A 19,403-nucleotide genomic window follows, 5' to 3' on the forward strand; every position below is an offset into this window, starting at 1 on the left:
AGTATTTGAAGTTTTCTGTTAATTAGATTTCGGTGCACAGGGGCCGGACTGACTTCTCTTTCTGTGATTCCCCGGCCCCTCCGGCTGCCTCCAGTCTGTGAATGACAACCTCTTTAACTCTGAAAAACTGCGGTGTTTCAGAGAAAAACAGTTTAACAGGGGACCGAGCTGCACAGGAGATTAGCTGGACAGGTGGGTCTCTGGCAGCTTCTCCCTGTCTGCTGCCCTAGAGTGACAGGGCTCTCACTATATACACAGAGCAGTGGGCCGGGAGAAACCGCCAGGGACCTGCCTGTCCAACTAGTCTGTTTTCTCTGAAACGCCACAGTTTTTCAGAGATAAATATACCTGACTAAAATCATACAGCCAGTGTGTGATGCTTGCTGCCATTTGATTGGGCAGCATGTATCAACTGTCAGGTTCCTTTAACACCTCATTTGCATATAGATAAAAACACAAATTACTCGGAAATGCAGCAACAGATAGAATATATAAAGGTGTCGATGAATTTATATTTCAAAGACCAACATACCCAAGGACATATAGACTGCTATAACCAGTGACTGGCTATATAGCTAACATGTCAGAGTGGCACCTCCTTGTAGCAGCAATGTAAATAGCAACCTGGCATGGACCACAGGACAGTGCTGGAGTGGCTGGGGATTTATAAGTTAAAGATTTATATATGCTATTTTAGGCAATAAACATAAAATATTGTCACAAGATTTTTTTAAAGCTGAAAAACTCCTGATAGGAAATGCTAAACTAATTTTGTAACTAGTCATCCCTTTTTGCTAGCAGTAGGTGAAAAAAGTTGAATAGTCAGATTCCTGGTCGTTCTTCTGCAGGTACCAGCAGCAGATCACAGGCGCTGTTTATGAAAAGCTTTCCCATCAATTGCAGGGTTATTACTGGAACCTCTCTTGCTTGACTCTGATCATATAAGTAACATAAAATCTAAAATTACATAACAGTAATATTATATAAGGGAATTGTTCTCTGGAGCTGAAGAGCTTCCAAAGCGTCTGCAGGCTAAATTCCTTGCTCTTTACTCTGCTTAAACGGATATTCTTTTTTTACAAATATTATCACCTCTCAGCTGGATAGATGATAATCCATAGACCAGTTTTGATCTGACTGCTGAGCCTCCACCGATTTTCAGCATCAGATAGGTGATACTGTATACAGTATCTAGACTGGAATATCTCTTTAACTCTATTACTATATTTAAGCCAAAATCAGACCATACACAATAAATAGTTATTAGTCAATTCCTTGTTCAACTGCTATCTTTTTCTCCTATACACGTGCATTATTTGATCATGAAAAATCAGTGGGCTCCATAGCAAAACTCCAGATTGAGCCCCTTTCCTACCTTTAAAAAAACAAAAAAAATATTGGGCCGAGTGGGCGGGGTCTCGGCGTATGGGAACAGTAACAAAAGGGAAACTTTCCAAATTTTATAAACATCGAGAGAGACATGTATTGCATCATGTACAGAGTATTTATGCCTCAGTTTAAGTCTCTCACTGTTTTTACCCAGTACCTCTATCCTTTCATGGTCCCCATAGAGCAGGGGTCTCAAACTCGGCTGGGTATATGGGCCGCACATGGAAAAAATTTGAATTTGGGGGGCCGCATTCTTTGTTCAATGTGACATTTTTAGTGATACCATTTTTTTTGTATACACCCTTTGAACATTTTTGCCGTGTTTATTTTTTTATGGCTTGGGTCGTTATGGATGTGGCGATAATAAACGTGCACTTTTTTGTGTTTACTTTAGTTTACATATAAAACAGCATTTTTAGTGCCCAATATTTTTTCATGCTTTATTTTATTTTTTATTTTTTTTACAATTTTATTTCCCCCAATTGGCCACATACAGTAATATTGTCTTACAATTAGCATCATATAGTAATAATGGAAAACATCTTGTAGTAATGTTCCCCATCCAAGTCCCCATCTTGTACTAATGTGCCCCATCCAGGTCCCCATCCTGTGGCTATGTGCCCCATCCAGGTCCCCATCCTGTGGCAACGTTCCCCATCCTGGCGCCCATCTTGTACTAATGTGCCTCATCCAGGTCCCCATCTTGGGGCTATGTGCCCCATCCAGGTCCCCATCCTGTGGCAATGTTCCCCATCCAGGTCCCCATCTTGTGGCTATGTGCCCCATCCAGGTCCCCATCTTGTGGCTATGTGCCCCATCCAGGTCCCCATCTTGTGGCTATGTGCCCCATCCAGGTCCCCATGTTGTGGCTCTGGTCCCCATCTTGTGGCTCTTTGCCCCATCCAGGTCCCCATCTTGTGGCTCTGTGCCCCATCCAGGTCCCCATCTTGTGGCTATGTGCCCCATCCAGGTCCCCATCTTGTGGCTATGTGCCCCATCCAGGTCCCCATCTTGTGGCTATGTGCCCCATCCAGGTCCCCATCTTGAGGCTATGTGCCCCATCCAGGTCCACATCTTGAGGCTATGTGCCCCATCCAGGTCCACATCTTGAGGCTCTGTGCCCCATCCAGGTCCACATCTTGAGGCTATGTGCCCCATCCAGGTCCACATCTTGAGGCTCTGTGCCCCATCCAGGTCCCCATCCTGTGGCTATGTGCCCCATCCAGGTCCCCTCTTGTGGCTATGTGCCCCATCCAGGTCCCCTCTTGTGGCTATGTGCCCCCTGTGCTGTTCTTCACACACATAAAATAGAAAAAAAAAAAGATGATTCTCACCTGTCCTCCGTTCCCTCGGCGGCCTTCCTGCAGATGTGGCCCGCAGGCACCACAGAGTCCGACCCCTTGACGATCCCGACCTGGTCCAGGAGGAGCCGCCGACAGCAGCGCTGCATTGCCGCACAGAGACTGTCTCCCAGCACTGCATTTTCAATGTCAGCCGCCGGCCAATCAGAGGCCAGCAGCTGACATCTGCATATGGCAATGACGTCATACTCGCTGCGCCGACACGCAGATATTAGCTGCTGGCCTCTGATTGGCCAGCGGCTGGCATTGGAAATGCAGTGCTGGGAAACAGTCTCTGTGTGGCAATTCAGCGCTGCTGTCGGCGGCTCCTCCTGCACCAGGTCGGGATCGTCAAGGGGTCTGTGCCTGCGGGCCGCATAAAGCAGCCTCAGGGGCCGCATGCGGCCCGCGGGTCGCGTGTTTGAGACCCCTGCCATAGAGTATGATGCACAGTAAATTCTCCCCACACCATTTTCCACCACAAGCACAGTATGCTGACCCCAGAGTGATCCCAGCAAAGTAAAAAGCTCCAATACAGATTATGTCCCTCCAGTTTCCCCACACAATATAACATCCCCATAGTGAGCCTCATTACATTATCATTTCCCCAGTCAACCTCCACGCTGTATGCCCTCACCACAGGCTCCCCCACAGTATGATGTCTCCTACATCCCCCCTCCAGATAGTATGATGCTCTCACAGACCCCCTCACACACAGTATAATGATCCCACACACCCCCTATAACAGTATGATGGTCCCACAGCACAGCAAACCTATACAAAGTATGATGGCCCCGTAGCCCTTAATACAAAGTATAATGGCCCACAGCCCACACATACAAAGTATAATGGCCCTGCTGCCTCCCTGTACACAATGTACACAATGTTAGGCCCTCACAAGTACTGACTGACTAAATAATTAAAAAAACAACTACTCACCTAGCCTTGTTCCCCCGATGTGCTGCTCTGTTCTGTGCAGTGTGTGAACTAAGGCTCTGTGACATCATTGCGCCTGCTGCATTGAGCCTCAGACGCTCAGGCTGAAATGCGGAGGAGGAAGCCATCAGCTCTCACCATTTACTTTAAAGCTATGTTCCTACTAGGTGTTTTTTTCAGCGTTTTTTGCTGTGTTTTTTTATGCAAATTTTCCGCTGCGTTTTACAGTACCAGCAAAGTCTATGAGATTCCAGAAATCTCATGCATACATTGGTTTTTGTGTCATTAGTATTTTGTGCTTTGCATGTTTTTTTGCACAAGAGAGCATGTCACTTCTTTCAGCGGTTTTTCAGCGTTTCAACCATTCAAAGTAATGGGCAGTGACAAAAACGCTGAAAAAACGCAGTTATCGGGTTTTGCTGCGTTTTTTGTGTCAAAACCTGATGAAGTTGAATAAGTAATTTTTTTTTGTCACTTAACTATATCAGCATGCATAAAGAGACAAATGAACAGTGAAAAAAATGCAGCAAAAAAACAAGCAAATACCAAGCACTACCTGCTTATTGGAGACAGAAACTTTACTGCCAAGAGATCAGGTTTTGCTGCAGAAAAAAAATGCTGAAAAAACGCCTAGTGTGAACATAGCTGTATCTGTACTCTGAGGGTGCAGATATCATTGAAATCCAGAAGCTGGGTGGAAGGGGCACTGGGCTGCGTCATCTCCCGCTGTGGAGGGTACGCCCCTGCTTCCAAGCATTTATCGACATAAAGAGAGGAGGATAAGCCACTATCAGACACCGTTAATAACAGTTGTCTTCTCGAAAGTAAAGGGGCAGGCACGATAATATCCATGAATGAAAGTTCCAAAGCATGTTCGTGATTGCTGCTGACTCCATGCTAAGGAATGAATTTGCTTGTGGATCCACTTGGCAGAAATTGGAGTATCGTCTGCAGATTTCTGGAGTGGATTATCTAAATATCCACAACAAATCCACGTGGCATGGACATACATGAAAATCTCATATTCTAGCTTACTATAACATAAGAACTGTAAAGGAATTTCCAGAAGTAAAACAGTGATGACCTATCCTCATATGAAGCTATTATTATTTATTATGTGGGGTCAGACCTACCTCTCTGCGCCTGTGTGGACAATGAAGGGGCTTCTGGACCCTTTTATTCTGCTGATCGGTGGGTTTTCTCAAACATTGAAGACCCATCCTTTGTAGACATGCTTTATATGCATTTATTAATGAAGCATGCACTTAATCTGGAACAAGGCCTCACGATGGTCACATTTTAATTAAATGCTGGCTTGCTTTGTATTAGCAAACAATAAGGGCAATTTTTTTCCTCAACATAAGATCCTTGTACTATTCAGAGCGAATATATAAGACGTCTAATTTTCTTTTAAATTCTATACTATTAGGGAAGAATAAGTCTTGTCTGCAGCATTATGACATTCTTGTATGCGACTTTACAACAGACAGCTAGAATGCTATTTCTGAATGGGACCTAAAATATGCATTTCAAAAAATGCCAAAGGGGGTGAATACATTGGCAAACCTCTGTAGGTACTAACATGGGATTAGCATACACATACATCTTTTTATCAGAAACATCTGAATTTAAAAAGAAATTTATGAAGTATTGGTTTGACCAGCTACAGTAGTTTGTGAAAGTATTCATCCCCTTGGCATTTTTTGTGTTTTGCTACCTCACAACCTGGAATTTCACAGGTTTCATGTGGGTTTGCATCAGTTCATGTAAAGAACATGCCTTTAGCTGTGAACATTTGGTTTTCTTTTTATTGTGCAGCAAACAACAAATAGGACAAAATAACTGAAAATTTCAGTGTGCATAACTATTCACCCTCTTAAAGTCAGTACTTTGTGGAGCCTCCTTTTGTGGCAATTACAACTGCAAGTCGCTTTGGATAATGTAGCGCTATGGCCGGCGCCCCTGCATGGTGTCCCCTTCTCCCTCCATGCAGGGATGCCGGCTTACTCACTGCCCCGGCTCCGCGGCGCGTTCCATGGCGTGCTTCCTGCCCTCTGTTCTAGTACACGATGCAGTTCTCAGCAGCGCGCCTAGTGTGTGTGTGCACGCGCGCCTTGTTCTTAAAGGGACAGTGCTCGCATATAGTAAATGCCCTCAGCTTGTAGCTGAGAGGCATTTAGTATAATGATGCATCTGCATGATAGCTCCCAGCCAATAGCCAGGAGGCATCTGGTATAAAAGACTCCCTCCCCCTTAGGGAGTCGCCAAGCAACGAGTTTAGTCATTAGGTAGTGTAGTGTTCTACCAGTGCAGTTGTGAGGTCCCCTGGTCCCGGAGTGGCCAGATCCTGAACCCGAATCCCTGGTCCTTGAAGTCCACTGATCCCAGTGAGGCCAGTACCTGAACATTTTCCCTTGGTCCTGGTGCGGCCAGCCCTGTCCCCAAAGTCCCGTGGTCCCGGTACGGTCAGTGCCTGGACATTATCCCCTGGTCCGTGTGCAGCCAGTAAGTGATCCAATATCCTAGACCATTGTGTTTGAACGTGGCACTAATCAGTGTCAGCTAGCCTGACCCCTGCGTCAGCAGCTGGAGTACCGGGTTCTGCCTAGGAGTGATACCTGGCGGCTACCTACAGCTCAGTCTATCTTCACCATCAGGGGCTCCAGTGAATACCAGGTAGCCCCTTAGCTTCGCCCCTCCCTAGGCAGGCCCGGCCCTATGGTACAGTGGGTCTACAAATGCACATGTGCCACTGTTGGGCGTAACAGATAATACTCTGAGCTTCACATCTTGACACTGGAATTTTTGCCAATCCCTCAAGGAAAACTGTTCCAGCTCCTTCAATTAGATGATTTCCTCTGGTGAACAGAAATCTTCAAGTCTGACTACAGAGTCTCAATTAGATTAAGGTCTGGACTTTGACTAGGCCACTCTGAAACTTTTACACTTTTCCCCTTAAACCACTCGGGTGTTGCTTTAGCAGTAAGCAGTCATTGTCTTGTTGGAAGGTGAACCTCCTTCCCAAACTCTAATCAATGACAAATTGAAACAGGTTGTGCTCAAGAATATCCCTTTATTTCACACCATCCATTTTACCCCTGACTTGGACAATTTTCCCTGTCCCTGCTGCCGAAAAACATCCCAACAGCATGATGCTGCCACCACCATGTTTCACTGTGGGTATGGTGTTTTTGGGGTGATCACTGTGTTGGTTTGGCACCAGACATAGCATTTACCTTGGTGGCCAAAATGTTTAATTTTGGTCTCGTCTGACCACAGTATCTTCCTCCAAACATAACATTTGGGGAGTCTCCCACATGTCTTTTGGCAAACTCAAAACGAGCCTTACTATTTTTGTGTGTAAGTAAAGGCTTTTTTTCTGCCCTCTCTTCCATAAAGGCCACCTCTATGGAGTGTACGGCTTATTGTGGTCGTATGGACAAATTCTCCAGTCTCTGCTTGGGAACTCTGCAGCTCCTTCAGGGTTACCTTTGGTATGTGTGCTGCCTCTCTGATTAATGCCCTCTTTGCCCAAGCTGAGAGTTTTGGTGGGCGGCCCTCTCTTGGCAGGTTTGTTGTGGTACCATGTTCTTTCCATTTGACGATAATTTATTTGATGGTGCTCTGGGGGACCATCAGATATTGGGATATTTTTTTGTAACCGAACCCTGACTTGTACTTCTCAACAACTTTGTCCCTGACTTGTTTGGATATCTCCTTGGTCTTCATGGTGTTGTTTGGTTAGTGGTGCCTCTTGCTTATTGATGTTCCAGCCTCTGTGGCCTTTTAGAAAAGGTGCGTATATACTGACAGACCATGTGACACTTAGATTGCACACAGGTGGACTGCCTTTCACTGAGCATGTGACTTATGAAAGTAATTGCTTGCACCAGAAATTTTTAGAGGCTTCATAGAAAAAGGGGTAAATACATATGCACATGCCAATTTTTAGTAATTTGAGCCCATAAATTTAATGTATGCCTTTATTTTTCTCACTTCACTTCACCAACTTAGACTATTTAGTGCTAATAAAAAAATCCAAAGTAAAACCACAAAGTGAGCTGGAGATAAGTTGGTATACATGCTACATATAAATTCATGTTCACACTGGCCATTAAACAAACAAAAGCTAAAAGAAACAACAGGAGCATATACCCTGCTGTAACTAAATAAGCAAAAACCAAAGTTGCATTGAAATAACATTGGGTACTTTTTTTCATTTAAAAAAAAGCACAAACGCTGTCCCACCAGCGACAAAAACAGTTTACTAAGTACCCCATGTTAAGTAAATATATATATACAGGTGCATCTCACTAAATTAGAGTATCATCAAAAAGTTAATTTATTTCAGTTCTTCAATACAAAAGTCATTATCTCAGTAAATTAGAATACTTTATAACAGCTTGAAAAATGTTTTTTAAAATCCGAAATGTTGGCCTACTAAAATGTATGTTCAGTAAATGCACTCAATACTTGGTCGGGCTCCTTTTGCATCAATTACTGCATCAATGCGGCATGGCATGGAGGCGATCAGCCTGTGGCACTGCTGAGGTGTTATGGAAGCCCAGGTTGCTTTGATAGCAGCCTGCAGCTCGTCTGCATTGTTGTGTCTGGTGTCTCTCGTCTTCCTCTTGACAATACCCCATAGATTCTCTATGGGGTTAAGGTCAGGCGAGTTTGCTTCCAATCAAGCACAGTGATACAGTTGTTTTTAAACCAGGTATTGGTACTTTTGGCAGTGTGGACAGGTGCCAAGTCCTGCTGGAAAATGAAATTTCCATCTCCAGAAAGCTTGACGGCAGAGGGAGGCATGAAGTGCTCTAAAATTTCCTGGTAGACGGCTGCGCTGACTTTGGTTTTGATAAAACACAGTAGACCTACACCAGCAGATGACATGGCTCCCCAAACCATCACTGATTGTGGAAACTTCACAATAGACCTCAAGCAGCTTGGATTGTGTGCCTCTCCACTCTTCCTACAGACTCTGGGAATTTGATTTCCAAATGAAAATTGGAACTCTGGGACCTTGTGGAGTGTGTCAATGATCGCCTTCTGGACATCTGTCAAGTCAGCAGTCTTCCCCATGATTGTGGAGCCTACTGAAACAGACTAAAGGACCTTTTTAAACGCATCGGAAGCCTTTGCAGGTGTTTTTTGTTAATTATTTTAATTTACTGAGACAATGACTTTTGTGTTTTCATTGGCTGTAAGCCATAATCATCAACATTAACAGAAATAAACACTTGAAATAGATCACTCTGGTTGTAATGATGCTATATAACATACAGTTATATGAAAAAGTTTGGGCACGCCTATTAATCTTAAGCTTAATGTTTTATAAAAATTGGTGTTTTTGCAACAGCTATTTCAGTTTGATATATGTAATAACTGTTGGACACAGTAATGTTTCTGCCTTGAAATGAGGTTTATTGTACTAACAGAAAATGTGCAATCTGCATTCAAACAAAATTTGACAGGTGCATAAGTATGGGCACCCTTATCATTTTCTTGTTTTAAATACTCCTACCTACTTTTTACTGACTTACTAAAGCACTTTTTTGGGTTTTGTAACCTCATTGAGCTTTGAACTTCATAGCCAGGTGTATGCAATCATGAGAAAAGCTACTTAAAGTGGCCACTTGCAAGTTGTTCTCCTGTTTGAATCTCCTCTGAAGAATGGCATCATGGGCTCCTCAAACAACTGTCAAATGATCTGAAAACAAAGATTATTCAACATAGTTGTTCAGGGGAAGGATACAAAAAGCTGTCTCAGAGATTTAACCTGTCAGTTTCCACTGTGAGGAACATAGTAAGGAAATGGAAGAACACAGGGACAGTTCTTGTTAAGGCCAGAAGTGGCAGGCCAAGAAAAACATCAGAAAGGCAGAGAAGAAGAATGGTGAGATCAGTCAAGGACAATCCTCAGACCACCTCCAGAGAGCTGCAGCATCAACTTGCTGCAGATGGTGTCACTGTGCATCGGTCAACTATACAACACACTTTGCACAAGGAGAAGCTGTATGGGAGAGTGATGCAAAAGAAGCCGTTTCTGCAAGCACGCCACAAACAGAGTCGGCTGAGGTATGCAAAAGCACATTTGGAGAAGCCAATTTCTTTTTGGAAGAAGGTTGTGTGGACTGATGAAAGCAAGATTGAGTTGTTTGGTCATACAAAAAGGCGTTATGCATGGCGGCAAAAAAACACAGCATTCCAAGAAAAACACTTGCTACCCACAGTAAAATTTGGTGGAGGTTCCATCATGCTTTGGGGCTGTGTGGCCAATGCCGGCACCGGGAATCTTGTTAAAGTTGAGGGACGCATGGATTCCACTCAGTATCAGCAGATTCTTGACAATAATGTTCAAGAATCAGTGATAAAGTTGAAGTTACGCAGGGGATGGATCTTTCAGCAAGACAATGATCCAAAACACCGCTCCAAATCTACTCAGTCATTCATGCAGAGGAACAATTACAATGTTCTGGAATGGCCATCCCAGTCCCCAGACCTGAATATCATTGAACATCTGTGGGATCATTTGAAGAGGGCTGTCCATGCTCGGCGACCATCAAACTTAACTGAACTGGAATTGTTTTGTAAAGAGGAATGGTCAAAAATACCTTCATCCAGGATCCAGGAACTCATTAAAAGCTACAGGAAGCTACTAGAGGCTGTTATTTTTGCAAAAGGAGGATCTACTAAATATTAATGTCACTTTTCTGGTGAGGTGCCCATACTTATGCACCTGTCAAATTTTGTTTGAATGCAGATTACACATTTTCTGTTAGTACAATAAACCTCATTTCAAGGCAGAAACATTACTGTGTCCAACAGTTATTACATATATCAAACTGAAATAGCTGTTGCAAAAACACCAATTTTTATAAAACATTAAGCGTAAGATTAATAGGGGTGCCCAAACTTTTTCATATAACTGTATGAGTTTCACTTTTTGTATTGAAGAACTGAAATAAATTAACTTTTTGATGATATTCTAATTTAGTGAGAAGCACCTGTGTGTATGTGTGTATATATATATATATATATATATATATATATATATATATATATATATATATATATATATATATATATACAGTACAGACCAAAGGTTTGGACACACCTTCTCATTTAAAGATTTTTCTGTATTTTCATGACTATGAAAATTGTACATTCACACTGAAGGCATCAAAACTATGAATTAACACATGTGGAATTATATACTTAACAAAAAAGTGTGAAACAACTGAAAATATGTCTTATATTCTAGGTTCTTCAAAGTAGCCACCTTTTGCTTTGATGACTGCTTTGCACACTCTTGGCATTCTCTTGATGAGCTTCAAGAGGTAGTCACCGGAAATTGTCTTCCAACAATCTTGAAGGAGTTCCCAGAGATGCTTAGCACTTGTTGGCCCTTTTGCCTTCACTCTGCGGTCAAGCTCACCCCAAACCATCTCGATTGGGTTCAGGTCTGGTGACTGTGGAGGCCAGGTCATCTGGCGTAGCACCCCATCACTCTCCCTCTTGGTCAAATAGCCCTTACACAGCCTGGAGGTGTGTTTGGGGTCATTGTTCTGTTGAAAAATAAATGATGGTCCAACTAAACGCAAACCGGATGGAATAGCATGCCGCTGCAAGATGCTGTGGTAGCCATGCTGGTTCAGTATGCCTTAATTTTTGAATAAATCCACAACAGTGTCACCAGCAAACCACTCCCACACCATCACACCTCCTCCTCCATGCTTCATGGTGGGAACCAGGCATGTAGGGTCCATCCGTTCACCTTTTCTGCGTCGAACAAAGACACGGTGGTTGGAACCAAAGATCTCAAATTTGGACTCATCAGACCAAAGCACAGATTTCCACTGGCCTAATGTCCATTCTTTGTGTTCTTTAGCCCAAACAAGTCTCTTCTGCTTGTTTCCTGTCTTAACAGTTGTTGTAGAGATGTGTCTGCTACTAGAACTCTGTGTGGCATTGACCTGGTCTCTAATCTGAGCTGCTGTTAACCTGCGATTTCTGAGGCTGGTGACTCGGATACACTTATCCTCAGAAGCAAAGGTGACTCTTGGTCTTCCTTTCCTGGGGTGGTCCTCATGTGAGCCAGTTTCTTTGTAGCCCTTGATGGTTTTTGCAACTGCACTTGGGGACACATTCAAAGTTTGCCCAATTTTCGGACTGACTGACCTTCATTTCTTAAAGTAATGATGGCCACTCGTTTTTCTTTACTTCGCTGCTTTTTTCTTGCCATAATACAAATTCTAACAGTCTATTCAGTAGGACTATCAGCTGTGTATCCACCTGACTTTTGCACAACACAACTGATGGTCCCAACCCCATTTATAAGGCAAGAAATCCCACTTATTAAACCTGACAGGGCACACCTGTGAAGTGAAAACCACTTCCGGTGACTACCTCTTGAAGCTCATCAAGAGAATGCCAAGAGTGTGCAAAGCAGTCATCAAAGCAAAAGGTGGCTACTTTGAAGAACCTAGAATATAAGACATATTTTCAGTTGTTTCACACTTTTTGTTAAGTATATAATTCCACATGTGTTAATTCATAGTTTTGATGCCTTCAGTGTGAATGTACAATTTTCAAAGTCATAGAATCATAGAATCATAGAATCATAGAATGGTAGAGTTGGAAGGGACCTCCTGGGTCATCTGGTCCAACCCCCTGCTCAAAGCAGGATTCACTAGATCATCTCAGACAGATGTCTGTCCAGCCTCTGTTTGAAGACGTCCATTGAAGGGGAACTCACCACCTCTCGTGGCAGCCTGTTCCACTCATTAATCACCCTAACTGTCAAAAAGTTTTTTCTAATATCTAATCTGTGTCTCCTCCCATTTAGTTTCATCCCATTGCTTCTAGTCTTTCCTTGTGCAAATGAGAATAAAGATGATCCTTCTACAATGTGACAGCCCTTGACATATTTGTAGACAGCTATTAAGTCTCCTCTCAGTCTTCTTTTTTGCAAGCTAAACATTCCCAAATCCTGCAACCGTTCCTCATAGGACATGGTTTGCAGACCAGTCACCATTCTGGTCGCTCTTCTCTGAACTTGCTCCAGTTTGTCTATGTCTTTTTTAAAATGTGGTGCCCAAAACTGTACACAGTATTCCAGATGAGGTCTGACCAAAGAGGAGTAAAGACCGATAATGACTTCACGTGATCTAGACTGTATGCTTCTGTTAATACATCCCAGAATTGTATTTGCCTTTTTTGCTGCTGCATCACACTGTTGACTCATGTTCAGTCTATGATCTATTAGTATACCTAAGTCTTTTTCACATGTACTGTTGCTTAGCTCTATTCCTCCCATTCTGTATATGCTTTTTTCATTTTTATTGCCCAGATGTAGTACTTTGCATTTTTCCCTGTTAAAAACCATTCTGTTGGTTGCTGCCCACTGCTCCAGTTTATTTAGGTCTTTTTGAATCCTCTCTCTCTCTTCTCTAGTATTAGCTATCCCTCCTAGCTTTGTGTCATCAGCAAATTTAATCAGCTTACCCTCAATTCCTTCATCTAAATCATTGATAAAGATGTTGAACAATACAGGTCCCAGGACGGAGCCCTGTGGTACCCCACTTGAGACATTCATCCAGCTGGATGTGAAGCCATTTACAACCACCCTTTGAGTCCGATCACTAAGCCAGTTATGAATCCACCTAACAGTTGCCTGGTCCATTGCATACTTGGTCATTTTTTCAATAAGGATGGTGTGAGATACTTTGTCAAATGCTTTGCTGAAGTCAAGATATACTATATCTACAGCATTTCCCTGATCCACCCAGTCAGTGATTCTGTCATAGAAGGAAATTAAGTTAGTCTGACATGACTTGTTAGTTACAAACCCATGCTGACTCTGGTTAATCACTTCATTCTTATCCATGTACTTACATACATGTTGTTTAATAATTTGTTCAAAGATCTTTCCTGGTATAGAAGTCAGACTCACCGGCCTATAGTTCCCTGGGTCCACCTTCTTCCCCTTTTTGAAGATAGGAACAACATTTGCTCTTCTCCAGTCTTCTGGGACTTCTCCTGTTCTCCAAGAATTTTCAAAGATTATGGAGAGTGGTTCTAAAATTTCTTCTACGATCTCCTTCAGTACTCTGGGGTGTAATTCATCTGGACCTGGAGACTTGAACTCATTAAAGTGAAAATACAGAAAAATTAAAATGAGAAGGTGTGTCCAAACTTTTGGTCTGTACTGTATATGTATATATATATATATATATATATATATATATGGTGTCCCATGGCTGTGGTGTCCTGAGTTCAGGATCCAATTCTTTGTCTGCCCTTATTCACACAGACGTCAACTGTGACATACAGTAAGGTTTTTAATGTTAGTGTAGGAAAAGCCCCGAATAGGGTCACCCTGTCACTGGTTGAACGGCTTTTATGTTTTTTTTTTAAATCAAAAACAGTTTACTAAGTACCCTATGTTATTTAAATGCAACTTTGCTTTTTACTTATTTAGTTACAGCAGGGTATATGCTCATTCTGTTTCTTTTGGGTTTTGTTTCTATAGTGCTGATGTATCACACACAAATTGGATTACAAAAATATTGAAACACAGGTTGTAATGCAACAAAATATGTTAAAATTGGGGGGGGGGGGGGGGGGTGAATACTTTCGCAAGCCAATGTATGTTCCTGCCACTGTGCACCCACTGAACATGTGTGACATTTGCAAGCAGGTTAAAATACAAAATACCTATGTAGGCAGCTGCTGATAGAGCTAGAACGTCGTTCATGAAATGAGTCATGAAAGACACTGCTTGTAGAAGTGGGTGTAATACTTTACTGTCCTTAGCTCTGAAGTTTTACTGCCATCAACTGACGGAAAGTGATATTGCTGTTTTGCAGTGCAAAATTACTCAAGGTTTATTTCAAGGCAATACAGTTGCACATTTCTACCACAGCAGTGTTATCCATAGTCTCAGACTGAGTGCTCTTTAGCAGAGTAACTAGGAATCACCTATACAAATATACTGCTGTACATAGATGAGAACTTTACACGTATGGTCTATACAGCTTCCTAATGCCATGATAAATTCACATATGGTGACATGTTATAGACCAGTGGTTCTTAACCGGGGTTCTATCGAACCCTAGGGGTTCGGTGAGTCGGTCTCAGGGGTTCGGCGGAGCCTCCGCCACGGAGGTCAAGACACACCCGACTCATTAAGTAAATTTGTGATGACACGCCTCGCTTGGCCATCACTTGCTGCAGATGATCACGTTACATTAATTGGCCAATCAGTGCTGCGGGGAATTTAGTGTGCTCAGTAGTCACCGTGTGACTGTCGTAGTCTTACGTTGTGTGGTTTCTTTTTTAATATTTTAATCCATACTAACTATGTCGAGCAAAAAAAGAAAGTGGTCGGACAAATATGTACAACATGGATTCACATGTATCACGGAACGTGATGGGAGTCAGCGTCCTATCTGCATGATTTGCAATGCAAAGTTGAGCAACTCTAGTCTCGCACCGGCAAAACTGAAGGACTTCTTGAAGCTGCATTGAGATGGGGAATGCAAGAACACAACGCTTGCTGAATTCAAGGTGAAAAGAGCCAGATTCGATGAAAGGGCCACTCTGCCTGCTCTCTTGGATTTGTACCCGTGAACAAACCGATCCTCACCGCATCGTACGAAGTTGCTTACCTGATCGCAAAGCAAGGCAAGCCGCACACCATCGGTGAAACACTCATAAAACCAGCAGCGTTAAAGATGGCGACTCTGATACTCAGAACAGCGGCCGAAGGTAAATTATCCCAAATTCCTCTTTCAAATGACACCATCAGTGACAGAATAGAGTGCATGAGTAAAGACATCTTGGCTCAAGTAGTCGCAGATCTAATTTCAAGTCCGGCAAAATTCAGCCTTCAACTCGACGAGACCACAGACGTTTCTAATCTAAGCCAGCTTGCTGTTTTCGTGCGCTATGTGAAAGACAACATGATAAAAGAAGAGTTTTTATTTTGTAAGCCTCTTACAACAACAACTAAGGCAGCCGATGTGAAGAAGCTTGTGGATGACTTCCTCAGAGACAACAATCTTTCATGGGATATGGTTTCTGCAGTTTGTACGGACGGAGCTCCAGTCATGCTGGGAAGAAAGTCTGATTTTGGTGCGCTAGTAAAAGCTGATGCACCACACATCATTGTTACGCATTGTATTCTGCACAGGCATGCGTTGGCAGCAAAAACCTTGCCTCTAAAAATGGCAGAAGTATTAAAAACTGTAGTGGAATGTGTGAACTATGTGCGAAATAGTGCTCTGAGGCACCGCATCTTCAGTGAGCTGTGTAAAGAAATGGGCTCTGAATGCGAGGTACTCCTGTACCATTCTAATGTTCAGTGGTTATCCCGGGAACAGGTGCTGAATCGTGTTTTTGCCATGCATGTGGAATTAGCCCTGTTTTTGCAAAAGCACCAACATTGTCATGCAGATTGCTTCAAAAATCCTGAGTTCATTCTCATTTTAGCGTACATGGCTGATATATTTGCAGCTCTAAATCATCTCAATCAGCAGATGCAGGGTGGTGGAGTCAACATCATGGAAGCAGAAGAAAACCTGAAGGCTTTTAAAAAAAAACTACCGTTATGGAAACGACGAACAGAGAACAATAACTTCGCAAACTTTCCCCTTCTGGACGACTGTGTAAGTAAGATCGAAGATGTGTCTGGAATCGGGAGACATTTCTGTATCCATGGAACTGAAGCAAACAATTGCCACACACTTAGATGAGCTTGCAAAATCTCTCGACGGATATTTCCCTACAAGAGAGTCATATCCAGCAAGGGTGAGACAGCCGTTCACGTTTGCTGTTGAGACAGCAAATGTCAATTTTGAATACCTCGACAAAATCATTGAAATTCAGCAGAGCCAGGTTCAACAGCAACTCTTCAGAACAACAACACTCTCAACGTTTTGGTGTCGACAGTTGGAAAAGTACCCAATTATTGCTAAGAAAGCCCTGGAATTTTTTATACCATTTGTTACAACATATCTCTGCGAACAATCCTTTTCGAGGATGCTGGACATAAAAACAAAGAAGAGGAACAGACTTTGCTGTGAAAATGACATGAGAGTAGCACTTACCAAGGTGATGCCACGCATATCTGAACTGGTCTCTCAACAACAACAGCAAAAGTCACACTGATTTGCAGGTATGTAATTTATTGTGAGTTCATGCACTGTGTTGGTTTTGTTCTTTGATCAAGGTGATGTTCATGCACGGTTCATTTTGTGTACCAGTAAAAAAACATATACCTATGTCTTGAATTTGGGAAAAAATTATATTTGATTTATCACTAAAGAAGGGTTCGGTGAATGTGCATTTGAAACTGGTGGGTTCGGTACCTCAAACAAGGTTAAGAACCACTGTTATAGACAAAGCAATGAACATGGATGATCCGACTGATTTTACAATTGTTGTCGATAATTGTTTTGTGGCTAAAAGCAATTGGTTCTTAACCCCTTAAGCCCCTAGGGTGGTTTGCACGTTAATGACCAGGCCACTTTTTACAATTCTGACCACTGTCACTTTATGAGGTAATTACTTTGGAACGCTTCAACGGATCCCCCTCATTCTGAGATTGTTTTTTCGTGACATATTGTACTTCATGATACTGGTAAAATTTCTTCAATATCACTTGCGTTTATTTGTGAAAAAAATGGAAATTTGGCGAAAATTTAGAAAATTTTGCAATTTTCAAAATTTTAATTTTTATGCCCTTAAATCAGAGAGATATGTCACACATGTCTACTTTACATCAGCACAATTTTGGAACCAAAATTTTTTTTTGTTAGGGAGCTATAAGGGTTAAAAGTTGACCAGCGATTTCTCATTTTTCCAACAAAATTTACAAAACCATTTTTTTAGGGACCATATCACATTTGAAGTCACTTTGAGAGGTCTTTATGACAGAAAATACCCAAAAGTGACACCATTCTAAAAACTGCACCCCTCAAGGTGCTCAAAACCACATTCAAGAACTTTATTAACCCTTCAGGTGCTTCACAGGAATTTTTGGAATGTGGAAGAAAAAAATTAACATTTAACTTTTTTCACAAAAATGTTACTTTAGACCCAATTTTTTTTATTTTCACAGGGGTAACAAGAAAAAATGGACCCCAAAATTTGTTGTGCAATTTCCCCTGGGCACGCAGATACCCAATATGTGGGGAAAAAACACTGTTTGGGCGCACGGCAGGGCTTGGAAGGGAAGGAGCGCCATTTGACTTTTTGATTGTAAAATTTGCTTGAATAATTAGCGGACGCCATGTTGTGTTTGGAGAGCCCCTGTGTGCCCAAACATTGGAGCTCCCCCAAAAGTGAAAAAAAAAACACTTTTTCATTTTTATGAATCAATTTGTGAAGCACCTGGGGGTTCCAAGTGCTCACTATGCATCTAGATAGGTGCCTTGGGGGGTCTAGTTTCCAAAATGGGGTCACTTGTCTGGGAGCTCCAATGTTTGGGCACACAGAGACTCTCCAAATGCAACATGGTATCCGCTAACAAATTGAATGGAAAATCGGCTCAAATTGTTAGCGTACACCATGTTGCGTTTGGAGAGCCCCTGTGTGCCCAAACATTGGAGCTCCCCCACAAGTGACCCCATTTTGGAAACTAGACCCCCCAAGGCACCTATCTAGATGCATAGTGAGCACTTGGAACCCCCCTAGGTGCTTCACAAATTGATTCGTAAAAATGAAAAAGTGTTTTTTTTTTCATTTTTTCATTTTTACGAATCAATTTGTGAAGCACCTAGGGGTTCCAAGTGCTCACTATGCATCTAGATAGGTGCCTTGGGGGGTCTAGTTTCCAAAATGAGGTCACTTGTGGGGGAGCTCCAACGTTTGGGCACACAGGGACTCTCCAAATGCAACATGGTATCCACTAACAAATTGTCGGCTCAAATTGTTAGCGGACACCATGTTGCATTTGGAGAGTCCCTGTGTGCCCAAACATTGGAGCTCCCCCACAAGTGACCCCATTTTGGAAACTAGACCCCCCAAGGTACCTATCTAGATGCATAATGAGCACTTGGAACCCCAAGGTGCTTCACAAATTGATTCGTAAAAATGAAAAAGTGAAAAAAAGCCACTTTTTCATTTTTATGAATCAATTTGTAAAGCACCTGGGGGTTCCAAGTGCTCACTATGCATCTAGATAGGTGCCTTGGGGGGTCTAGTTTCCAAAATGGGGTCACTTGTGGGGGAGTTCCAATGTTTGGGCACAGAGGGACTCTCCAAATGCAACATGGTATCCGCTAACAAATTGTCGGCTCAAATTGTTAGCGGACACCATGTTGCGTTTGGAGAGCCCTTGTGTGCCCAAACATTGGAGCTCCCCAACAAGTGACCCCATTTTGGAAACTAGACTCCCCAAGGCACCTATCTAGATGCATAGTGAGCACTTGGAACCCCCAGGTGCTTCACAAATTGATCCATAAAAATGAAAAAGTGAACAAAAAAACACTTTTTCATTTTTATGAATCAATTTGTGAAGCACCTGGGGGTTCCAAGTGCTCACTATGCATCTAGATAGGTGCCTTGGGGGGTCTAGTTTCCAAAATGGGGTCACTTGTGGGGGAGCTCCAATGTTTGGGCACAGAGGGACTCTCCAAATGCAACATGGTATCCGCTAACAAATTGAATGGAAAATCGGCTCAAATTGTTAGCGTACACCATGTTGCATTTGGAGAGCCACTGTGTGCC

General features: G+C 42.6%; 1 protein-coding gene across 1 annotated transcript; it reads left to right on the top strand.

The window, feature by feature from the left end:
* Nucleotides 1-15,406: 15,406 nt before the first annotated feature.
* On the top strand, nt 15,407-16,841 carry LOC141264670 (protein FAM200C-like). The gene is made up of 2 exons (XM_073676937.1): nt 15,407-16,339; nt 16,401-16,841. The coding sequence occupies exons 1-2, from the start codon at nt 15,407-15,409 to the stop codon at nt 16,839-16,841; spliced, it is 1,374 nt and encodes a 457-aa protein (XP_073533038.1).
* Nucleotides 16,842-19,403: the final 2,562 nt, after the last annotated feature.

This window comes from Phyllobates terribilis, unplaced genomic scaffold, assembly GCF_046119375.1.
Source record: "Phyllobates terribilis strain yellow unplaced genomic scaffold, ASM4611937v1 Scaffold_4__5_contigs__length_816908805, whole genome shotgun sequence".
NCBI lineage: Eukaryota > Metazoa > Chordata > Amphibia > Anura > Dendrobatidae > Phyllobates > Phyllobates terribilis.

Coding starts and splice junctions, on each gene's coding strand:
- LOC141264670 (XM_073676937.1), top strand. CDS start 15,407: ATGGCGACTCTGATACTCAGAACAGCGGCCGAAGGTAAATTATCCCAA. Junction 16,340..16,400: donor TTCCCCTTCTGGACGACTGT/GTAAGTAAGATC, acceptor ATGGAACTGAAG/CAAACAATTGCCACACACTT.